This window comes from Candoia aspera, chromosome 1, assembly GCF_035149785.1.
Source record: "Candoia aspera isolate rCanAsp1 chromosome 1, rCanAsp1.hap2, whole genome shotgun sequence".
Lineage (NCBI taxonomy): Eukaryota > Metazoa > Chordata > Lepidosauria > Squamata > Boidae > Candoia > Candoia aspera.
This window is the reverse complement of record NC_086153.1, coordinates 194,375,690-194,396,531: the sequence shown is the minus strand read 5'-3', so window position 1 is coordinate 194,396,531 and position 20,842 is coordinate 194,375,690. Positions and strand designations below refer to the sequence as shown.

At 41.8% G+C, this 20,842-nt stretch overlaps 1 protein-coding gene across 2 annotated transcripts; it reads left to right on the top strand.

Moving 5' to 3' along the window:
• Window positions 1-4,165: 4,165 nt before the first annotated feature.
• On the top strand, window positions 4,166-20,501 carry DHRS9 (dehydrogenase/reductase 9). 2 transcript variants are annotated; one of them, XM_063292201.1, is made up of 6 exons: window positions 4,166-4,222; window positions 14,207-14,433; window positions 15,671-16,013; window positions 17,730-17,988; window positions 18,794-18,957; window positions 19,936-20,501. In XM_063292201.1, exons 2-6 carry the CDS (start codon window positions 14,425-14,427, stop codon window positions 20,160-20,162), a joined length of 1,002 nt encoding a protein of 333 aa, XP_063148271.1. In that variant the 5' UTR covers window positions 4,166-4,222; window positions 14,207-14,424; the 3' UTR covers window positions 20,163-20,501. The 2 variants fall into 2 exon arrangements, with proteins under 2 accessions (XP_063148271.1, XP_063148262.1); XM_063292192.1 differs by lacking the exon at window positions 4,166-4,222 and adding an exon at window positions 9,137-9,237.
• The last annotated feature ends 341 nt before the right edge of the window (window positions 20,502-20,842 follow it).

The following is a 20,842-nucleotide window of genomic DNA, read 5'->3' as shown; positions in this document are numbered from 1 at the left end:
AATATACGGAAGACCTGTATAGGAAGGATAACAATATCGGGGATAGCTCTGACGGTGTGGTCAGTGAGCTAGAGCCAGACATCCTGAAGAGTGAGGTTGAACAGGCCTTAAGAAGCATTGCTAATAACAAGGCAGCAGGAGACGATGGCATCCCAGCTGAACTGTTCAAAATCTTGCAAGATGATGCTGTCAAGGTAATGCATGCTATATGCCAGCAAATTTGGAAAACACAAGAATGGCCATCAGACTGGAAAAAATCAACTTATATCCCCATACCAAAAAAGGGGAACACTAAAGAATGTTCAAACTATCGAACAGTGGCACTCATTTCACATGCCAGTAAGGTAATGCTCAAGATCCTGCAAGGTAGACTTCAGCAATCCATGGAGTGAGAATTGCCAGATGTACAAGCTGGGTTTAGAAATGGCAGAGGAACTAGGGACCAAATTGCCAATATCCGCTGGATCATGGAAAAAGCCAGGGAGTTTCAGAAAAACATCTATTTCTGTTTTATTGACTATTCTAAAGCCTTTGACTGTGTGGACCATAACAAATTGTGGCAAATTCTTAGCCGTATGGGGATGCCAAGTCATCTTGTATGCCTCCTGAAGAATCTGTGTAACGACCAAGTAGCAACAGTAAGAACAGACCACGGAACAACGGACTGGTTTAAGATTGGGAAAGGAGTACGGCGGGGCTGTATACTCTCACCCTATCTATTCAACTTGTACGCAGAACACATCATGAGACATGCTGGGCTTGAGGAATCCAAGGCTGGAGTTAAAATTGCTGGAAGAAACATTAACAATCTCAGATATGCAGATGATACCACTTTGATGGCTGAAAGCAAAGAGGAATTGAGGAGCCTTATGATGAAGGTGAAAGAAGAAAGTGCAAAAGCTGGCTTGCAGCTAAACCTCAAAAAAACCAAGATTATGGCAACCAGCTTGATTGATAACTGGCAAATAGAGGGAGAAAATGTAGAAGCAGTGAAAGACTGTATTTCTAGGTGCGAAGATTACTGCAGATGCTGACTGCAGTCAGGAAATCAGAAGATGCTTAATCCTTGGGAGAAGAGCAATGACCAATCTCGATAAAATAGTTAAGAGCAGAGACATCACACTGACAACAAAGGTCTGCATAGTTAAAGCAATGGTGTTCCCCGTAGTAACATATGGCTGCGAGAGCTGGACCATAAGGAAGGCTGAGAGAAGGAAGATAGATGCTTTGGAACTGTGGTGTTGGAGGAAAATTCTGAGAGTGCCTTGGACTGCAAGAAGATCAAACCAGTCCATCCTCCAGGAAATAAAGCCAGACTGCTCACTTGAGGGAATATTAAAGGCAAAACTGAAATACTTTGGTCACATAATGAGAAGTCAGGACAGCCTGGAGAAGATGTTGATGCTAGGGAGAGTGGAGGGCAAAAGGAAGAGGGGCTGACCAAGGGCAAGATGGATGGATGATATTCTAGAGGTGATGGACTCGTCCCTGGGGGAGCTGGGGGTGTTGACAACCGACAGGAAGCTCTGGCGTGGGCTGGTCCATGAAGTCATGAAGAGTCGAAAGCGACTAAACAAATAAACAACATCTAGCCCCATTCCAATATTGCAATGTGTGGGAAAGTGTGTATGTGTAAGTGCACATGACAAGACAGAAAATCCCACGTAGCCCATCTAATGTTCTAGTGGCTTTTTCAGAGCCCAGAATGAATGCTTAGAGATCACAGGGATGTGATTATACTCCTTCATCTGAGCGCTACTAACAGTTGCAAAACTTATATACACTTTCTGTGCATAATAAACTTGTATATAGATGGCTTTATATAAGGTTTGAGAGCCAGTTTGGTGTAGTGGTTAAGGCATTAAGCTAGAAACTGGGAGACTGGGGGTTCTAGTTCTACCTTAGGCACAAAGCCAGCTGGGTGACCTTGGGCCAGTCATTCCCTCTCAGACCTAGGGCGGAGACATGGGCAAACCACTTCTGAAAAGAAAAACCTTGTGAAGAAAACTGCAGGGACTTGTCCAGGCAGTCTCCGAGGATTGGACACAATTGAATGGATTGTGTGTGTGTGTGTGCGTGCGTGTACAGTATTTAGGTAGGTAGGTAAATAGTTTGGGACCTTGCCTTTGTAAGGTCAAAGGCCATTCAACCAAAGTCTATACAGCTTGTGTGGATAAAAGGTGTTTCCCAGTAATGAAGTCACCACATGTTAGTCACAGAGAGGAGCTACCTGCCCCAACCCCTTTGCTTATATTCACTAATTCTATGAACAATCAATGCATGATGAATGTTTTGCTTAATTCTGAAGCTGAGGAAGGTACATAACCTAAAAATAGGTTCATTGGATTATAGTCACCAGATTCTCTATCTGACTCAGATAGATGCAAATGACAACCAGTGTACATATATTAGGTCACATGGTGTGAGTAATGCCACACACGTCATCTGTGGTAACTTTTTTATTTGTTGTGGGCCAAGCTCTAATGTCAGTCTAACATGACATTTATGTCTTCTCCAACCTGGTGCCCTTCAGAAAGTTTGGATTTTAACATCCATAATTATTAGCCAACAAAGTCCACATCTAGAGAATACCGGGTAGAGGAATTCTGGGAGTTGAAGTCCATACATCTTAAAGTTGCTGAGGTTGAGAAACACTGCTCTAGCCTACCTCCCTCTCTTGGTCCATATATAGTATATAGTAAGACTATGTATATGGATGTGTATATGTATATACACTGTATATAGTAAAACTATAGTTCTTATTATCCCCAGCCAGCATGACTATGATAGTACTCCAAGAGATCTGGAGGGGATCTGGATTAGCCTTTGCAAAATGAGATACAAGGCAGCCAGTGTAGAGATTAAGGAAGATGACCTTGATGGAACTATGCAGAAATTAGGCAAAAGGAGCTGAAACATTTTTTCAAGTCCTGAGAAACAAGATAGTAGACGCCTCAGGGCGATCAAACTTGCAGGATTCTGTTATTACAGTCAATTTCAATACAAGTTGTTTTAGCCTCTGTGGAATTGAGAGTCAGCTACTTATTCCACCCATTCATTTATGCCCAACTACCAAAAGGGCCGCGGTGGCGCTGTGAGTTAAACTGCTGAGCTGCTGAGCTAGCCAATCGGAAGGTCGGTGGTTCAAATCCGCATGACGGGGTGAGCTCCCGTTGCTAGTCCCAGCTCCTGCCAACCTAGCAGTTCGAAAACATGCAAATGTGAGTAGATTAATAGGCACCACTTCGGCGGGCAGATAACGGCGTTCCATTTAGTCATGCCGGCCACATGACCACAGAAGTGTCTACGGACAAACGCCGGCTCTTCGGCTTTGAAACGGAGATGAGCACCGCCCCCTAGAGTTGGACACGACTGGACTTAATGTCAAGGGAAACCTTTACCTTACCTTGCTCAAGCACTTTGATTTTTTTTAAACCAATTAAGGAAGACAATGGGTTAACCCACTTGCTGACAGAAGAAGAAACTATCCAGTTCATTTTCATGGGAAAGTTTTTGGAGGTAAGATTGCTGCAATATACTAATAGAAGACTTGTCAAGTAAGTGGTATCGGACAGAAATATGTCTACCCCAAAACAAGAAGTAGGAGTAAAGTTATTAATGACTCATGCTATTCTAGTCCTCCTTTTTTTATAAATAACTTGTAAACCTTAAAATAACCTATACTGCCAGTGCGCTGTGATAAAAATAATCCCCATTGCACTCATATTGCAGGTTGCAAAGCTGTACTTCAGAGGCCGGTCTGGCCCAGGACAGCAGCCTTGTGTAGCACTTTTACGGTAGGGGGAAGCAGGCCCGACAAAGGGGATGAGACAATCGCGCAGTTTAGGACGGTAGCGTCGCCCAAATTCTTGCTTCTGCTCGCAAAGGAAATTGTGAAGGAGAACTGAGGCAACAGCATAACTTATTAAGGATAATAAAGGGAGTTGTGAGGTGGTGGTTATACAGTACAGAGATTTAGGAAGAAAGTCTGCAGGAACTGCTTCCTTTTTCCAACCCTCCTTGTGGTTTGTGTGGGGCGGCCCACGCCCTCCCTCTCGGGGCAGGCTTTGCGGACGAGCAGCTGGTCACGTGATCTCGCAGAAGCCCGGGGTTTCTCCGATTCTATAAATATTCTAAGCAAAATCTCTTCTTCCTCCATAAAGAACCTGCTCCGAGAGTAGCCAGAGCTCTTGAGATGAACGGAGAGCAGCTAACGGAGCAGGTAAGGCCATTCCCTCCCTTCCCCGCATATTAATTAGGGTCAGTTATCCTTACAGGACGGCAGCGACCAGGGACAGTCATTCCCGTAACCTGGTCTGAGCAGGGAGGAACAACGCGTGTTCCAGGGGCAGCTCCGCCTCTCCTGGTGGATTCGTGAAAAGATTTGTCATCTCTCTGTCCCCAGATCTATCCGAAAGGGATATTGGCAGGAGGGCTTTTCCAAATACCTAATCAGACATCGAAGAAATGGTGGCTGGGAGATGGATAGTTCTGGGGACGCTTTCTCAGTTCCAAATGGCTGTGAGAGCCTGAACTTTTTTAGAGCTGAAAAGACAGTCAAGAACCTAAATTTTTCCTAGTGACGTTCAGACGAATTTGCATTGTGAAGGACTCCAAAATAAGTTCTAAAAATTAATTTCACTTGCTTGCACTTCCTTCTTCTCCTCTACTTCAACTAGCTGGGATTTATCCTAGTTTTGCCATCTGCATTTATTATACAGCAGTGCCAACACTTGGGAAATAACCAATATTCTCTTAATAATTAGGGTACTATGTTTGCACATCTTTTTTGCGATTTTATTCTCACAATACCCATATGTATACTTCACTCTAAATAAACTTTGCTGGTTTTCATGATATACTATAGCCTAAGTTCACAATGTGTTTAACCTGGTTACTGAATTAATCCATTTTCTGAGGTGACACAGTACTTCGAATCATAAACTGATCAAATCAGCTGGGTGCACACATGTTAAGCTAGCAGAGAAACAAACCGAAATTAACTCTTAAGTAAATTTAGTAGTTGATGCCAGTGATAGTAAACCACTGCAGGTAGCAGGGGTGGTGGAGCACAGTGCAGGAAGGGCATCAGAGTGCAGGGTGGGGGGGCAGGGGGGGCGGAGTGCAGGGAAGCCAAAAGGGCAGAGGTGGGGGGAAGTTGAAGCACACCCTGCAGTCATAACCCGGGTGGATTGCCAAGTGCCCAAATTTTGATCATGTGACTGTGAGGTCACTGCAATGGCTGTAACTTCAAGGACTAGGCATAAGTACCCAGTTGGTTCAGCGCTGTCATAACTTCAAACGGTTGCTGAATGATTGGTTGTTAAGTGAGGAGTACCCGTATGTCACTTTGGTGGCAACCATGCTAATGACCCAGCAGGAGCTGGGACCTGCCTAGCTTCTATTGGCTGCTTTCAGCTGCTGTGGACAGCCCCGCTCCTCCCTGGTCACTGCCAACTTCCTTCCACGGCCATTTTCATTCATGCTGCTGGACTGGTAATCCCCCCTGAAGAGGAGCTGCAGCAACAGGAAAGCACAGAAGGGGATCTGGAGGGCCAGTAGACCAGGACCTGTCTCAAGTGGCTGCAGTGTCTATTGCTCTCTCTGCTGATCTTGGTCTTGGTGCTTCTAGCTGTGGAGGAAAATTTGCTGCTGCTCCTCTGTTGCTCAGAGTTCTTTTCTTCTTAGAAAACCCCAGGCCTGCTGCTTTCTCTACAATCTTGACAGCTTAACTGCAGCTAGATTGTTGGAGCAGGATTTAGATGTAAAGATTCTTTCTTAGTTAGTTGAACTCCAATGGACTCTGACAGATGGCTAAACCCACTGCTCTCCCCATCTCTTGAACTGGTCTTCAGCCCCAGCCCATGTGAGGGGGAGCGATCGATGGGCATTTTCCCACCGGTGGAGAAATCACCAATTGCCCCATCTTCAGTGGTCCTGTAGTAAATTGTTAAAACCAGTGTCCAGCCTTGTTATTGAGGCAGTGGAACAGAGCAAATTATGCTGGCCCACTCTTGTGCCTCTTCATGGACTGTGGAAAGCATATTTAACAGGCTGTCTGTCAGAGTGTGTTGAATGAACACAGCTTATAGTAACCCAGGATTTTCTGGGACATACTGCTTCAGTGAATCTGACCTGATTTTACGACCTTATTTGCAGTGGTGGTTAAGTGAATAAGTATGGGCATTAAGCGAACCACATGGTCATTAAGTGAATCACACAGTTCTCCATTGATTTCGCTTGCCAGAGGCCGGCCTGGAAGGTCAAAAATAGCAATCAAGTGACTGCAGGATGCTGCAATGGTCATAAATGCAAACCGGTTGCCAAGGGCCCAAATTGTGATCACATGACCATGGGGATGCTATGATGGTTCTGAGGACCAGTTGTAAAACATTTTTTTTTAGCACCGTCGTAAGTCCAAACCATCACTAAACAAATGGTTGTTAAGTGAGGAGTACCTGTATGTATTTCCCTTCACTCATCTCATCTCCTGTAGATACCTGTGACAGTGCTTGGCAACCAAAACAGAAACTGCTCCACAGCATCGGTGTTCAGTACAAACTGTGATGATGTAAAATGATAAATAGCTATGTCATGGCATGATCATGCAAACCCCAGATTTCTGTGGTTGAATCTTAATGTTACATGCAAGTATGTACTGTAGGTCACATCACTTGTGTCATAATGTGGCAAAGCACATTTCATCATCTGACCTTCCCTTGCCCCCTTTACCTGCAGACACCTATATCTCATGATGTTAGAAAGTTGGGTTAAAATAAAACAAATATTTGCTACACCTTTTTGTTGCGTATCTGAAATGTTACGTCCACCGAAGGCATTTCTTTTGAGAAAGAAATGGTATTACAACACAACTAATTACATGATTAGCTCATGTACAAGCATAAACAAATGTCATGTGCCAAAATCACTGACCCAATGTTTTAAGGAGTAAACCCATGCCTGTGTTCCCAACTGTTGCTGCTGAGTAACAAGTAGGAATATAATAAGCTGGAACTAAGCAAGTGACTTTCCCCCCAGAATGTTAATTTTTCTTTCCGTAACAGCTATTGCCAGCAAAAGAGAAAAAAGGGATTGTCCACAATTCTGGATATACTCTTTCCAGATAATACGAGCAGGTTTCTTCAATTCCAAGCTTGTTTGTTTTTTTTATATTTTTTTATCCTGCCTATATTATTTTTATAAATAACTCAAGGGGAGGGAACATACCTAATACTCCTTCCTCCTCCTATTTTCCCCAAACAACAACCCTGTGAGGTGGGTTGGGCTGAGAGAATGACTGGCCCAAGGGCACCCAGCTGGCTTCCATACCTAAGACGGGACTAGAACTCACTGGCTTCTGGTTTCTAGCCTGCAGCCTTAACCACTAGACCAAACTGGATATGGATATTAGAGATAGAGATATATAGGAAATTTTTATTATTGGATTGCACTGGCCACACAACTTCATGTTACAGTTGGAATAAATATTGGGACCAGAACTTCATTGGTTACAACATACAAGGGTTTGGTGCCCTTGAGGCAGAGTTCCAGCAATCAGCCACATACCTACTAGCCAATATCTCACATCGCCCACCTCTTGGACAACACCTTCCAGAAGGTTCAGACTTTGGCTATGTCCCTACATGAGTTGGTCACATCATTCTGTCCTAACATGCCAGCCCACCAAATTAGTTGCAGTCTTGATCCCGGGTTCCCTGCTCTGCTACGAAGAACTCTTTTCCCAGGTTGTGTAGTGTCATGTACCCACTTTTTGTTAAAACTAATATGTCCCAAGGCTCCAGCTACCATATAGCTAATTCAAGAACTACCTTGTGAGGAAAGCAGAAACACAGGGTTGCTGAAGCCAATAAGCCAATGTAGGTAAAATCTCCTTCCTAGCACGTTAGGGAGCAGTGGATATGGACCTATAGTAATGACTAGAAAGACAGAAGATGCTGCCCTTGGTGTCACTGAGTTTCATACTGATCACCCAGGAGCCCAAAGGTAGTTAATTGGCTCTTCCTCCCACTTCATGTGGGAGATCCTTTCAGAATTGCTGGTATTCATGCAAGGAGGACACAGCTAATTGTTTCGTCCATCTCTCACCCCAGTTGTTACACCATTGCAGAATGACCCTTTCTGGGCAAAAAAGGGTCTTAGTGCTAGAGGGCTTGAGAACCCAACCAGCTTATGAAGAGGGTTAGCAGCAAAGCTCTTATTGTAAGCCTGTGTCACATTTATCTTACAGCAGGATTTGGCCATTTCACCTGTTTTTTATAGCCCTAGGTCCTGTTTTACACCTCCCTGAAGCTTTCCAGATCATGCACTAAGTTTCTAAATGAAAATACTTTTTCATTAAAAACCCCCCCCAAAATAATAAACTATATTTATATAATAACTCTGCTAGATTTAACACACCTATCTTACTTCTTAAACAAAACAAACAGCTAAAAATGTTGCTGCCTCCCTCCCTCTTGAGATGTCACTGCTTTGGCCCTGAGAAGCTTAAAATCTTTTAACTTTTTTCTAAAAATCCCCATCCCCAAGTGTTTGTGGCAGCGTGGTTTGAAGAGAGGCAGCGGGTATCTGAAGGCATTTAACTATGTCTGAAATACAACATGCACACTAGAGAGAAGTATTTGTAATTATAAATATTTTAAATGTGCTTGATCATCAATTGCTATCCTGGAAAATACAGCTTTGTGTTCATTCCTGCAACATACGGCAAAGAAATTTACAAGGAATGTAGAAATAAATTCACTGAAAGGAAAGTGAAATTCTGAGACAAGATCACTATTATGGCACCTTCCTTGTTTTCTAACTACACTGAAATATTTTCAGATTTATTATTTTATTGCAGTTCCACCCTTCACTTTACAAGAAAACTCCTTAGACAGCTTAAAAATAGTTACACGATAGTTACATTTCAATAAAAGTGCAATAATGATTTAAAATTACTGAAAAAAATTAAGAATTCTATTGAAGAGTTCCTTATCTGCCCCGTTTTGACTATGAATAAGATTCTTGCTTCTGGCATGTCTTTCCAAGAGCTTGAAACCGAATGACTCATAAGTGATTCATAATTGCTAGCTTTGTTAATTCTTGTGATACCATAAACCTTGCTTTAATGTTCCAGTCTGGTGGAGGAGTGAGACAACCAAGCACTCTTCTAGCCAAGCTGTAGCTGCAAGAGCTTTTCCATTTATGGCACCTGCCCACAGTATTTTCTTTAACAGGGTAAGAACCGATTTTATTTATGATATAAAAATTGCTGTAGGATGATCAGTACCTGTGTGAGCTAACTATTGGCCATTTTGTGGGACAAATGTCCATATATGATTTGTTTGGCACCCTTAATTCCTTTCTTACAAACTAACTAAAATACTGCTTTTCTTTTTTTAAAGTTTAAACATATTAAAATATAACTGGTAATACATTTTATAGAACACAAAAATTAAGGAATAGGTGATGAATGCGGAAGAGTTGTATCACCATTTTGCAATCACTAGAACTATTTGTTGTATTTTTAAGTACATTTCTTCAGAAACAAAAAATCAGTGCTGTTAATTAACATGTCAAATAAAAGGAAGCCAAGTAGCTTCAAAATAGTCCTATCCTGAAATGACTGGAGCGTGTTACTTAGCTGTATTTGTTGCATCAGTCTTTCCATTGTCTCGTCCTTTAAACTACCAGTTTGGTGCAGTGGTTAAGGTATCAGGCTAGTAAACTGGGAGATTGGGAGTTCTAGTCCCGCCTTGGGCACAAAGCCAGCTGGGTGACCTTGGGCCAGTCCCTCCAGCCCTAGGACAAAGGCAAGGGCAAACCAATGGTTCGCTGAGGTGCCCCACCTACCAGTTCTTGTAAAGAACAACATTACCTTGTGATCTCGCCTTTGGCTTCTAGTTATAAAAAGTGAATTAAATGGTTTAGTTCATTACTTACCTTTTATTTAATTGATTAATTGATTGAAATGCCAATGATGAATCACCACAAAGCTTTAGCAATTTAGTTTCATCCCCACTGAGTATAGTAATTATTCAGTAAATATAGATAAAAATCTGATTAATGGATATGTGTTTAGATGTTGCTGTATGATCTTTGCAAATTTCAGCACTGGACCAGAATTAGGCCATTCTTAGGGGACAACACCTCAAACTTGTTGCCAAAGGAGGGTGCCTCAGTATATCTATTGACGAGGCCAGCCCTGGACAACAATCCCCTAAATTCTTAGGTTTGCTTTCAAATCAGCTGTTAAAGAAGGTGAGATAATAACTACAAACCAATTGTAAAGCATTGGGGCTGTTCCCCTGCCTGCACCTGCCAAAAGATATTCCCTGGAATTCAACTGGATTTGCCAGTCTCTGCTGTCAGCTTGTTCAATAGCTTGAAGGCCCAAAATATGTGAAGTTGGTGTGGGCAGCCAGACCAACCACACACATCTCTAGATGGTGGTCTCTTAAAATATACCACTTCAGCCTTGCCACACTGTGCTTCCCCGCTACTTTAAAAGAGAGGACCCCTTTCCACTATGTGCTCTCTCTCTCCCACACCCTTGTGATTGTGCTGGAAGAGAAGGAGGGATAGAGTGTAGCAGCAGGCACCAGCAGCGATTGCCCTCAAAGGCAATGAAGGAAAGGAGGGGATAAAGTTTGTCCACCTTGTGTCTCCTCCTTTCTGTATTGGCTCCTTGGCCTTGGCTGGTGATGCTCTGGATTGTAGTACTGATTGTGAATCTGGCATCACAGAACTGTGTAGTTTGCCAAGCCAAATGGAGAAGCACTCCCCTACCGTGAGTCAAGATATGAATGAGAAAGAGAATAGCAAGTGGGATGGTGAGAATGGAACAAGATCGTCTTGTATGTTTTTAATTGTGTCATCCTTCTTGGTATTCTACTTTAATACAACTCAATAAATGTGCCTTCAGGTTTGTGAAGGAATTGGGCAGAGACAGGGGAGGGGAGTTTAAAGAAAGACACAAGCAGCTGATTTAGGACCTCATTTCCTTTGTTATATATAACATAATGATATGTTATCATTATGTTATATATAACAAAGGAAACGAGGTCCTAAATCAGCTGCTTGTGTCTTTCTTTAAACTCCCCTTCCCACTCCCTGCCCAATTCCTTCACAAACCTGAAGGCACATTTATAACATAAAATGCCACCATAATCTCAATTTTACCCCCATGACATTGGCTTTGCTTTGTTCCCAGGGCATGATTTAAGTAGCCTTGTCTCACTGTCTTTTGTACTGTCACACTCCAGATCCTTCTTTCTTCAGTCACCCACAGCAACGGTGGATAAAATGTATGGCACTCTTCCTTACTTGACGGACAATGTGCATTCATATTTTATTTGGATGTGTGGATAGGTTAATATTTGGGGGACATCAACTGCAAAATATATAAGTCATAATGAGAAAAATAGAGACAAGAAAATGTAATTTTGCTACAAAATTTTGCTACAAAATTTTGGTAATTGGATTTATATCCGATGTTTCATCCAACGAAGATATTCATGGCAGCCAACAGCAACAGAAAATACAGGAATAATTTTTAAAGAACAGAATTAAAAGCATAATTAAATAATAGACGCACAATTAAAGCATTAGTAAAGCGATTTAGAAGGCCAAGTCAGAAAGCGGTGTCTGGACACCCTTCCAAAAGCAGAGAGTGTAGTAACCAGACACAATTCCTGAGAAACAGTGCTCCATAATTTGGGAGTGACCCTGGGGAAAGTATGTTAGAAGGAAATAGATTTTGGAGAATAGTGGAAGAAGGTTGCTATGGGTGGGATTGCCTGTATATTTGCACAAATATCATTTTGAGAAGACATGTATCTAAGAATAAAGTTGGTTGACTTCCTTGAGCTTTCTGATTTGTGTGGTTCTCTCTAAGAATTTATGGTGTTTGTGACATCACTGGCCCTTGTCTTGTGACATCATTAAACTCTGCTTGGAGTCTCAGGCTTCTGACTACTGAAGGAATCCAGTAGATCTAGTGCATCAACCTCTCCAGCACAGCAGGTCAAGGATCATGGGAGTTAATCCAGTCACTGGAGCACATTAATCAATACTTCCTTTCAACTAGAAGAGTGGAAAGACTTGCTGTCACTTTATCCCCATGTTCAGAAACGCTCAGCTCCTTCTTGGACAGTTAGCCTTCCTTCCCTCCTTAAATCAGGACTGAAACAAACTGAGCATGGCATGAAGCTCTTGATGGTAGGATGAAAACTTAATGAGTCTAGATATAGTTAACACAATCAGATTAGCTAGTTTAATCATTTGGACCAACATTAGCTTTAGGGATTTTTCTGGCTTGCTCATAGGCTGCAAGATGCCCCCCTTCTATATCAGGCCAAAGTTTGCTTACGGTGTAACTTAAGTCCTCTATTTATTTTCAGTCTGTTTTTCTTTGATTCCTCCTGGCCAGATTGGCAAAATTAGGAGAACTGCCACATTGTCTAAAGAATGTAAAGGTATTTCTCTATATAGGTGCACTTTGCCAAAGTCTGTACATTTGGGATTGCTCTCCTAAGATGGGACAGCTCACTCTTGGTTTTCCATCGTTACCCCAGAAGACCAAAAAGACAAATGATAGGGATTCCTGCAGTTGCAAGTAGCAACAGATGAAGTAGCCATGAAGGTAAATTGATTTCCATTTTTTTCCAGGAGGAATTCATGCCTTACTAGCTCCTGATTTCCTCTGGGATTTTCCTCTGGAAATTAAATCAGCAAAATCTGAATGAAATTGGGATTTCTGAATTTATTCCCCCCCTCCCCAGACATACTGATACTCTTTGTACACAGACTTGTAACTTGTTAACGTGACTTCAGTAATGCAGTCAGTAGAGAGAATACAGAGAGCTTATAATAATCTAAAGGAATTATAGAGCTCAGCAGTTCAGCTGGAGTACCCTTTTCAAAATCTGAATGGAGCATGTAAACTTGTCCCTTAAAATGCAAAGGGAGGGAATTAGGTTTTCACCTGGTGTTAGTGTTACAACATCTAGGATTTGTAAAAATTCTTTAAGACAGCATCCCCATAGAAGTAGCAAGCCAGTAGTATTATACCAGCTTTTCTACAAAATGAAACATCTTAAGAAAGAGAGAAATGGCTCTGTTCAATTATTCTTAAAACTTTTAAAAATGTATTTGTAAATCCCTTTGCTGCCCCCAGTGCTGTTAAACTAAAGACATTTCTTCAGGACATGTGGATGTACTTTCATAAATTACTGCAGGGATGCAAAACCTAAAGGTTGTTAAACCTTTAAACCTAAATTATTTTTTTTGATGAATTTTGGGACAAAAAAGAGTTGTTGCTGCTTAATGAACCTTCCGTTAATATATAAATGAAATCCCCAGAGGCACACATGGGAACAGGAATTCAATAGAGCAAGTTCCTGTAGTTTTTTTCAGAAAAAAGTTCATAATCTTTTGTAGTTCGTTTCTTTTGTTTTAGAAACGTTATGGCACCAGAATGCAGGAGTGCCATGGTGGGCTTTATTGTAATTCCTCCCACTCTCATTTCCTTTCTCCTGCCTTTTGGTCCAAAGAGGTCAAGGCTACATTTCTTCTCTTCCTCTCTAGGGGAAAAGAAAGGCAGGGTCTGCTGTACTTACAAATTCATCTGTCCCTTCAAATGTGATGATGCAATGAAGCCAAGAAACCTGCCTTGATTATTTAAATTAATACATTATCATGCTAGCCTCCATCAGCCTAAAACCCTCCAGATACCTTCAGTAACTCCCATCATCCTAAGCCAACATGGGGAAAGGACGTACTTGCTGTGATGAATCGGTAGCCAAGTATGCTTGAAGGAACCACGTCAGAGATCTAATCGAGGATACACTTTAACTGTTGTTTTGTATTCAAAATGATTCTCAGTTTTATTTTTAAATCATTATTTTATTGCATCAACATGATATTGGGAACATTTTTTATTAAAAGGCTGTGTAGAAATGTACATAAACAATCTGTAGAATTTGTAACACAACTGATGGATTAGTGTGAAAAAAAGATGGGCAGAATGTTGTTAATTTGTTTATTTAAAATAGTGAGTGATATGACTTATACCAAATTCTTGTTTTTAAGGATGAAAAAATGACATAGAAAGTTTCTAAATAAAGTTTGGCTTCAGAGTGATTTACAGCATTCGTATGAGCTTACCGAACAAATAATATGTTTTCTGTAACTATTGCATCCTCAGGTTAAGCGGTTCAACAACTTCCGTGTGAACAGAATTACTAAAGAAGTGAAGACAACCACATCCACCTGTTCTGTTCTGCAACATTATGACTGCAATGTCCTGCTTTTAAAATGGGTTCTTCAGAGAATAGGAAGTAAACGGATAAGGCAAGCAGACCGCTTCTTGGTTCAGACAAAGCATACAAAATAGGCACCCTCTTATCTAAATCACAGTCCAGCATGGCTGGGGTAAGTGTATGTAGGATGAGTATTTTGTTTTGCAACTTTTTGGTTTTCACCTCTCCTCCCACAGCTGGCCCTCAGAATCCCCTCAGGTGGATGGTTTTGGGTGTCATGAAAGGACACCCAGTAGCGATAGTTTATTCTCTTGACAGAGGGGAAGAGGACCGGTGTTTGTTGGATTGTCTTCCCGGAAGCTGTTTGGTGGGCTTTGAGCACTAGTGCTGAAACGTGTCTTACAGGTGTTTTCCTATCTTTTTACCTATAGAGTAAAAGTTCCTGGGCAGGGTTGGTTATTGAAATACATAATCATTTAGTTTTCTGGTAAGTCTGTATACATAATTGTTATGAAACCAGATTCAAATAAGAAGAACGAAGTCCAAATTAACAGTTGCTTAGGAACTGTATAGAGCAGCCTTGAGTATAGATAGGTAAATCATTGAACCAAAGTTCCTCTGTGAAATCCCGAGGTGGCACGGCATAAGAAATTGTTTCTCCTACTTCGCTACCTATTTATTAGTCGTTCTTGCTGAGTGTGAATTAGGTAATAACTGACAGTGACTTTGTGCCTTCAAATATACTACGGTGGATTAGTCCCAGGACGTGGATTGGAAGTACGGACTAGATCAAACAAATGTTGGCATTCGGGTTAAGCTCTGTTTCGCTTAAACATGATTTATTGAATAGCCACAGTTAGCTGAGGCTTTATGACACACTAAATCATATCGTCTGTGTTCATATCACAAGCCAACAGTTTATGTTATAGTGCAGTGTGTAGCCCTGTTTGGAAGATCTCTGGAGAAAATTATGTAGGCTGAATTAACTGCAAGGAAGTAATATTAATATAGCTAATAGAGCAGAATAGCAGAGTGGATCAGCACAAGTTCAAAATCACATTCCTCCATTAATCATTAGTAACATTCAGACTATAAGCACTATCTTATGTCAATCTGTGTAGCATAACTCATCACTATAACATCAAGCATGTTTTCCAGATTTACTGGCTTTTTTTCCACCTCTGCTTTTTAAACATCTTGCCTGGTGAAGAAATCCAGAAAATTTGTGTGACCTGTTGGGTCATTTTAATTAATCATAAAAGAATTATTAGCTAACTGTGGCTTTTATGTGAGAAATTACTGCCTCTCAGACATGGTCCTCCCTCCCTTCCTTCCTTTCTGAAGTTCTGGGTCAAGGGAAAGACATGAAGCTAATGCCTGGGACAATTCTATTTTCATATTTATTTCAGGAGGAAATTGAACAGAATCTCAGCATGTGGTACCATTTAATACTATGGTTAGTTGTCATCTTTTTTTGGTGGAAATGGAGAGATGGGGAGAATTTAGATGATACGGATCCTCAAGGGAAATACATATTCATCACTGGTTGTGACTCTGGATTTGGAAAACTGGCAGCTATAACCTTTGATAGGCGAGGATTCCAAGTGATTGCTGGTTGCCTGACTGAAAGGGGAGCAAAGGAACTGAAAGAAGAGACCTCTGATAACCTCCTGACGGTGTTGCTGGATGTGACAAACTCAGACAACATCAAGCAAGCGGCAGAACAAGTTAAGAAGGAAGTAGGAGAACGTGGTAAGCAATAAATTCCTGTCCTGGATGTTACCCTCTGTCTGCTAAATATGGAGTTGAGCAGTGAGGTCTTGGGGCTTCAGAGCCTTTATGGGATGCACAGAAATGGGGTTGTAGACAAGATGGAAGCTTTGCTTCACAATAACCTTCCTGAACCTGTTGGTTCCCAAGTATGGCGAAGTCCATGCTGGCTAGGAAAGATAGGGACTGAAGCACCAGGTTGGAGAAAGCTGATGGAAGTTATACTGCTGCTTATTTTGGACTCTCTCCCAGGATATTCCAAAAGGCAGGAGACTAGAGTAGGGCCATTGTTGGCCAGTTTTATGACAAAATGTGGAAGCGACAACTACCCTGTCCTAATCCAGAGGGAATTTTAAAGCTGTCTGCCTATACAGGCAAGATGCCTCTGGGATCTGTTTCTATATTTTGCTAAGCCTCAGCCCTGGCGCTCCAGGAGAACCTCTGTCAAGCTGAAAGCTCTCTTAGACTAGAATGGTGATCCTGTGAAATTGGCACAAGAATCGTGACTTACCTATTGCCCACAGTCCACTCTATTTTATAGCTATTTCCTTATATTAAAGAAGTAACTCTTCCTCCCTCTTGTCCTCCTTCTTCAAGCTTCGCATTTTAAAGACGATGGGAAAGGAATGTCAGACAGATTATGTAGATTTATTATTGTTTAGTTGTATTTGAGTTAGCCACCCAGAGTTGCTGTTGCAAGATGCTGTTGTACAGTAGTACGGTGTGGAGACTGCAGTTATAAATCTCCTCACAGGGAATGTTGAACATAGCGGGACTTTCTCCTGAGTATTATTTGTTGAGTTTATCCCACCTTTCCATTCATGGAGCATTCAGAGATGCAGAATAAAATGTAGAAGAATGAAAAAATCAAAGCTCCAGTAAAAATGTCTTTGCTGCTCTTATCTGCTGAAGGCTAATAGAGAGTGTATGACCAGTCAATGAGGCATCTTCAAAAAGGCCTGCCCTGTATACCATAATATCCGGGAAGGTCAAACATCACAAAGGGGATCTTTCATATGTTCAGACGCTAAGCTGTTTAGGGCTGTTTAAAGGTGAACACCAATATCTTAAGTTGTGTCCAGAAAGCACTTTGGGGACTGCACTGGCAGAAGGAGTCAATATTTCTAGCAAAGGCATACCCAAAGGGATTTGTTCTACTGCCAAGCAGCTTGTACCACTGGGCTGTATCACTCCTAATGTTTAGCTAGATTCTCTCCCTCTTCCATTTTTTAGTTCTAGCTGTCTGAAAATAATCTCTCTGCCTAACAGCACTTCAGATCTTTGGCATCCTTCCCTAATCTCTTCTTCAGGATAAACAGTAGTGACAGGGCTTTTTCTTTGCATCTGGAATCAATCCTGATATTTCCAGGAAGGGCTATAAAAACTGTGGCCAGCCACGGCCAGTTAATGCAGGTGATACTTAGCTATACAGAGCATTTATTATGGCAGCTTCCTGCGATGCTCCTCACAGAACTTGATTTTCAGATCCTCCTTTGGACAGTTTTCTGGTTTGTTTTCATCCTTTAGTCCTTTCCAGGATAAACAGATTATGTATTGCTAAAACAATATTTCTGGATTGTGATTGTTGCAACCTGCATGTGTGTGCCCGTACAGTCTTTCTTAATGCTCTTCATAGTGCTTCAGAACATGAATTATTATATTCAGACATAATATTTTGGAGGGTTTGTTTCTTTGCAGGTCTCTGGGGCCTCATCAACAATGCTGGAGTCATGGGAGCATCAGCACCAACGGATTGGCTGAAGATTGAGCATTTTAGAGTGCCCATTGAAGTCAACCTGATTGGCCTCATAAACGTTACATTACACATGCTTCCATTGGTGAAGAAAGCCAAAGGAAGAATAGTAAATGTAACCAGCATTGGCGGTGTTTTGGCAATATGCTCAGGTGGTTATTGTCCATCCAAATATGGAGCAGAAGCATTTACCAACAATTTAAGGTAAGACCGGAGTCAACAAATAAGGTCCATCATGCCTAAGACTCAGTCCAGTCTGAGCATGCTGTAATGTCAGCATCATATCCAATCATTCAGCTTTATTCCGTGCCAGTTACTTCTGCTCCAGTACACACGAAACTTAGATGGCTGGATGGAGGCAAGGGCATAGTGATCTCCTAATCTTTGCAGGGGTCCCTCACATAGATGCAGGGGGAGAGGAGGACCCACCTAGAGACCCACAGGACTTGTCCATATATGGTTCACTGCAAGTGAGTCAATACTTTAACATACACTGAATCTTCTCTTACTTGTAAAGTAGTGGCAAAAGGCAGCATGTGGGCAGGAGAAGTCTGGTTTGGGGAGAGGATTATTTTTCCTAAATCTGTTGTATCTTGGGAAAGAAATGGTTTTTCTTAGATACTATGCCAAGGGGAGAGAAAGTTTTAAATATTAACAAACATCCAGACAGCCTTAGTGCAGTCCAGTATAATGGCTGTCAGAAACTGCAGACACAGATTCAGCAGCGGACATTGTAGGAGGAGAGCTGTGTTAGACTCTGCTGGCAAAGAATCTAGAGTCTGGTAGCACATTTTCCAGCAAACCAATGTTAGTAAAAAGCACAAGCTTTCATGGGCTGCAGCTCCTGTCTTCAGATCTGACGACAGGAGCTGCAGCCCATGAAAGCTTATGCCTTTTAATAGCTATTTAATAACACTTGTTAGTAGGACCAGGTGCTACCAAACTTAGCAATACTTTCTCTCTCTGAAAAATCCATCCAGTATAAATTACTGAATTTCCTGTTTTGCAGACAGGACATGAAGCCCTTTGGAGTGAAAGTGTCTAGTATTCAGCCTGGCTTGTTCAAAACAGGGCTCTCTGATAGAGTCCGGATCATAAAGGAAAAATTGGCCATTTGGAATAGCCTTCCTCCCAATGTCCAACAGCAGTATGGCGAACATTATCTCAAGGAAGGTAAGCCATTAAATGATTTAAAGGGCCTAAAGAAACTCTGGAGTGGTCAGATGTCAGGGGAATCTGCCCCGTCTTGGTTCGGAAAGGGACTTGCAGGTTTCTGTGATGCGGTGAGCACTGAAACGCCTTCTCCCCATTTCGCCTATGGGGAGATCCCTTCGCCATGGCCATCCCATCTCATCACCCTTGTTAGCCCCCAGAGCACTATCCTCACCCTTCCCTTTGCTTGATGGTCATCTCAGCACCAAGCCCCAGAACCCACCTTCATGGAGGGAGCAGCAGCAGCACCTGGGTTGAGGCTCTTGATGGCAACTTATTTCATTTTTATTTTAAAAACAGTTTACATTCTGGGTAGCTGGCTGGTCACGTAGATCGTTATTGCTACAGATGCCCATTTTGTATTTTTCTAAAGCAGTGTCTCTCAACCTTGGCAACTTCAGAACTGTGGACTGCAGCTCCATGAATTCTAGGCTCTAAAATTACCTAGGCGTCCACTGCCTTTCCTTAACGGCCAGTAAGGTCATTCCTCCAGTAATAAATTCACAGCATCTTCCAGTGTCACTGAGCCATCATTGCGTTACTATAATCCCGCTCCCATTACTGTAGTATCAGCACAGCTGTAATTGGATGATGCCAAAAGATGCTATAAGTCACTAGTGAGGGTCCTGCCTGGCATCAGTGATTTTGCTCAGCCCCAAGGAATGAGCCAATTTGTGCATGCGCATGAAGTACAAAATCCTCTTTCTCCCTCTTACCCTATCACGCTATCAGAATTCTTGGTGGAATAAGAGAACAAAACTATGTGTTAAACTATCAGATCTTGTTAGCTGTATCAGTATGTATCTGTATGTACTTAATGCAGCAGTCCAGTGGAATTTGTCTTTATATTTTAGAACCATAACCACACCTAATTACGTAATCAAGAGCCTTGAATCCTATTGCTGAAAATATTTTCCCCTCCCTTTTATTCTTTCCCAGATGCAATAAAGAAAGAAAAATTAGTTAAAATGTGCCAGAATTCAAACCTCTCACTGGTCGTGAAGTGCATGGAACATGCCTTAATAAGCAAATATCCACAGACTCATTACACTGCAGGCATGGATGCTAAAATTCTTTGGATCCCTCTCTCAAGGATGCCGGTCTATGTGCAGGACTTTGTACTCATGAAGAACAAAGTTAAGCTAGTTAATCCAAATGCAGAATGAGATCTCCTCCTTTGTGTACTGGCGTCTCCTAGGGAGCCTCAACCAGTTGGCTCAGGACAAGAACTGGCTATACTGTGGCCATTGTTTGTTAACCAGTTCAAAGTACCAGTTCGTGTTCATGCTTCGAAAGCTGTGCTTGCTTAAATAATGAAGATAAACACTCCAGTATTCAGGCAAACAAGAATCCAGTAGTGTGGGCAATACCATTTCTTGCTGACATTAAGACAACAATATGGTTTGCATTGTCTGATTGTTGTTAAGGCTGATGTAGCATTTGCTGGCAAAAAATGCACGTTAGGCAATTAATCAGTCAAAACTTAGAGAACTTGCAACTTCTGGAAGTTGTGTATTTTAAGACCTCATTTGAAGAATAACGAAGTACAAAGTTAAAACTACTAACTATGTGCTTTGCAAACTTTGGTCATTCTGAAGAGCTCTACAGAGGCAAAACAAAGTCCTCTTTCTCTTCACCCCAGTGTGTGTGTGTCACCCAGTGGCAGTTTAAGTTCTTTGCGGAGGACTGAATTCTCTGAGTATAGGTAGAACCTCCCACTTGCCCGGAGGACATGAGACTAACCCAAGGAAAGATGAAAGGCCCATGAATATATATGGAATGCCTTAGTTTAGTGAGGAAACTGTTCCTTCAGATGTCTGAAGACTGAGAGGTCTTGCTTCCTGTA